The sequence below is a fragment of the Carassius auratus genome, unplaced genomic scaffold (assembly GCF_003368295.1).
Source record: "Carassius auratus strain Wakin unplaced genomic scaffold, ASM336829v1 scaf_tig00214963, whole genome shotgun sequence".
Taxonomy (NCBI): Eukaryota; Metazoa; Chordata; class Actinopteri; order Cypriniformes; family Cyprinidae; genus Carassius; species Carassius auratus.
The window spans coordinates 542,579-546,679 of NW_020527884.1; the positions used below are offsets into that span (position 1 = coordinate 542,579).

General features: G+C 31.5%; 1 protein-coding gene across 1 annotated transcript; it reads left to right on the forward strand.

The window, feature by feature from the left end:
* Positions 1-1,889: 1,889 nt before the first annotated feature.
* Positions 1,890-3,182, forward strand: LOC113093325 (cerebellin-4-like). Its single transcript, XM_026259142.1, has 3 exons — positions 1,890-2,232; positions 2,551-2,679; positions 2,775-3,182. The coding sequence occupies exons 1-3, from the start codon at positions 1,971-1,973 to the stop codon at positions 3,050-3,052; spliced, it is 669 nt and encodes a 222-aa protein (XP_026114927.1). The 5' UTR covers positions 1,890-1,970; the 3' UTR covers positions 3,053-3,182.
* The last annotated feature ends 919 nt before the right edge of the window (positions 3,183-4,101 follow it).

The following is a 4,101-nucleotide window of genomic DNA, read 5'->3' on the forward strand; positions in this document are numbered from 1 at the left end:
TGTACACAGATACATATGAATTCATGATATTTTGATATTTGAAAGTCTATATGTTGACATAAATTCAGATATAAATGTAATTTAAAAAAATAAATAAATAATTATCGATTTTCAAATATTGCACCTGTCAAACATAATCTATTTCGCCGTCAATACTTTTGACGGTGTCCTTTATCAGTAAGCGTAGGTGTAGGTGTGTAAAAAAAAAGGATTGTTGTCATGAAGACAAGAGCGTCAGGCACGCTTCTGGTGTGTAAAGACACAGAATCCGCAACGCTTCTGTGACGCTTCAGACACGCGGCGCTCACGCCACGCAGCCAGTGTGTCACCGGCCTCAGGGGCGCAACTGTCCGAGCGCTTTGGAAAGAAGGAGAAAGCGGCGCACCCAGCTTTTCCATGAGTTTTTTTTTTATTTTAATTTATATATTTTATATTTAAACTGAAAACATGGTGTGATTAACACTCAAGTCATTCAAGTCATCGTCTCTCAAGTCAAGTCAAGTCCCGAGTCTTTAACTTTCAAGTCCAAGTCAAGTCTCAAGTCATAAAAATAGCGACTCGAGTCAACTCTAGTCCAAATCACCAAGTCACAAGTCCCCATGTGTGTATCACACTATACTGTGGATTCTGAAAGTAAAAGGGGGCATTATGTACAGAAGTTGTTGAGACATAAAAAACTATGGAAATACCCTTAAATAAAACCTAAGAATGATTTATTACTTTGTATTTATTTTTATATGCTTTGTATTGCTTGTAAACTGTTTGATTATGAAAAACTTAAGTACAGAGAATGCAGCAAAAAACCTGTCTCAAACATAATGGAATGTATGTCTAGACTTGTACAGTTTGTACTGCACTGATAAAAATATTTTGTGGTGAAGTAAATACTACATAAAAATAAATGTTATTTCTACATTAAATAATCAAGTTTATGCAATATAGTATAATAAATCATATTGTACTAATCAATTTAAGCTTGTAAAAATTTGTACAAGTTTGAAATTATAAGCATATTTTACTTGGAATTGTTTGTTATGTTCACAAGGATTTTTTAAAGTAAATATCAAAGTTATGATCCTTTTTTTCCCATACTGCACTGGGACATGAATAATTAAAATGGTTAAAATTTTCCCTGTTTTCGAGTTGTATTTACACTGTTTTATGATTTGTTAGGTTCAGTAGCTTACTGTTTTGTGTTATATGGAGTTAATTCTCTTCTAAAAATTACCCATTTATACTCAAAAACAAATCACTGATTGTTACCATCATTGTGTAGGATGGACCAGGTATTAAGGTCTCTGTGTTCATTTGGGTAATAATTATATTGAGTGGGCACATTATCTTTAAAGGATAACAAGTTGTCTACGGGCTTACTTGTATATGTGGAAGTGAACCACATGGTTTAATAGCATGGTTGCTTTCCAGTGCTATCTTGTTTGAGTAAATTATATAAATTGTACCTGAGGGTAATGCACTTGAGGACTGCATATTCAACAAAATAACTAGATAGATATTACTCATCAAACTCCAATTGGCCATGTTACATTTGCTCAATTCCTTTGCTAAATCTAACTTAAGTAGATTTTACTTAATTCAATACTTTTACAATTTTACTTAAAATGTATGTGTGCAAAAACTTGCAAAATAAAAATTCAGTAAATCTATTTTTTTTTTTTTTCACTGTGTTATTAAGTCTAAAGTTCAGTCTTTTGTACAGACCAAAGCTGCCAAGGAAAACATGTACATATGCAATCTGTCAATATTGGATCAGTTTGTAAAACATTAAGATAGCACAACAGTATTTTTTTAGAAATAGTCATATGCTGTTTTTTTTCTTCAACATCTTCTTTCTGTCATTGGCTAAATGTTTCATCATGTGTGAATTACAGAAGCATCCTATTTGTAACATACAGATAAAAGCATCCACATACAGCACACACATCTAACACACCTTAGCTAAAGCATTGAGAATGAGGTTAACAATGGCAGTTCTTCTGCTTCTATACAAATGTCTTATATTCAGTTTGGCTGCCACAGGTTTAACCATGGCAACAGAAATGGTCATCTCTGAATTAAGTGCTAAACATGAAGACAAACAGCCGACTTGCCCTTTGAAAATATGCACAGACGTACTGAAGGATCTTGGAGCCACAGAGAAGCAACTAAAAGATCTGGAAATCAGACTTGCTAACAGTGAAGCTCAGATTGAGCAAATCAAAAAGGAAACCCAAGGTGAGACTATAGTGTTTTTGAAGATGTGCTGTAATATCATATACAATGAAGAAGAATTGGTGTAGGATTTATTTTGTAATTATTGATGAAATTCCCTAGCAATGTCTGATTAAAGACCTTTTCAAATGGCATGCATCACATTGAATTAAATGTGAAATTAGTATTTTCCTTTAAAACGCAGTCCAACAATCTAGGTTTTATATAATAATAATAATAATAATAATAATAATAATAATAATAAAAGTGTTCCAAAAACTATTATATATAATTTGTCTGCATTGCTAGATTTCAACATTTTAAGGTATATGTTCTCTTTAGACAGGCCAAAGGTGGCGTTTTCAGCTTCATTCGGATCAAATGGTTTCTTTGGACCGGTTAAAGCAGATTCAACACTGGTTTACAAGAATGTCTTCATTAATGTTGGTGATGCCTACAACCAGGACACGGGTATTGTTAATACATGCTGCTGAAATTAATATAAACACACTTGTATAATTCATGTCTACAGCTGTTAAATGGAGAACTGTCTCTCTCTTTAACAGGGATTTTCACAGCACCAGTACGAGGAGTTTACTATTTCAGTTTCTTCTACCATTGTGCACCTGATCATGGAACAAAATTAAACTTGTATAGAAATGGAAAGCCAGAAGCATTGGCACAAAACCACAAGAGTGAACAGTCTGCAGAGAACGGAGGCAATGGCTTAATACTACTGTTGGAGAAAGAGGATCAAGTCTACATGGTACTCCAAAAGAACAATTGGATCTGGGATACATATAATGTCACAGTGTTTAGTGGTTTTCTTATTGATGCCATGTAAATAAAATACACCCTGGGAACAAATATAACAGTTAAGCAGCATGTTATGGGCTTACAGGTTAAGGTGAAATACCACGATACTTAATCCAGTCTTTGTTTGATGTGAATAAAACATTGCAACTTTAAAACAACCAGTATCAGATTACTTATTATTATTAATATTATTATTATTATTATTAGGGGTTCAAGCGTGTAGTGCTCAAACCCTGTTCTTGGGTCATTTCATGTCAACTTAACCAGAGGTCTCCAGCAAAAAAAAAAAAAAAAAAAAAAAAAAAAATTTGCTAATATATTTTTTTTATATATAAGAAAGATAAACATGTATATGAGAAGTGATGAAAGCCAATATATTAAATGTCATGCGTGACAATTACTAAGTAATCTAAATAAGATGGCAGCATCATGTTATTTTTACACAAAGATTGGTATACTAAAAAAACTTTTGCATTCATCCAATTAAAATAAATAAATAAATAAATAAATAAATAGGGCAATAGTTCACACCTATATTTTATAACTTGAGCCAATGAAAAATAAATAACATTTTGCCCTAAACAATATTTTATATGTCTTTGAAAACTATTTTATGAAACATGGCACAAAGTATAATTTTATTGTTGAAGAAAGACAATTAATTTAAATTCTATGTTTGATCTAAACAAAATTATATAGATTTAATCAAAACAAAAATTATCATTTAAAAATTAGGGGTAACACTTTCTATCAAGACTGTATTAATAAAACATTATTTTTCGTATGCTTATTAAAGCTGTCAAAGACCTCTTATAAGTAGTAGTGGTAGTAATAATAATAATAATAATAATAATAATATTCAATCATATCAAACAAATCTCAAACAGCCATAAGATCAGACACATTTTCTCTAAACTATTGTTATTGTAATATCAGTTTTATTATTTTGATGGTACCCCTTAGACAACTGTTGAGTATGCAAACACTTGATTTTGATGGTCAACCAACAGATAAACTGAAAATAAGTGTCTTTGCAAGTACATCAGCTTATTCTACCAAACGAGATTCTACCATTAT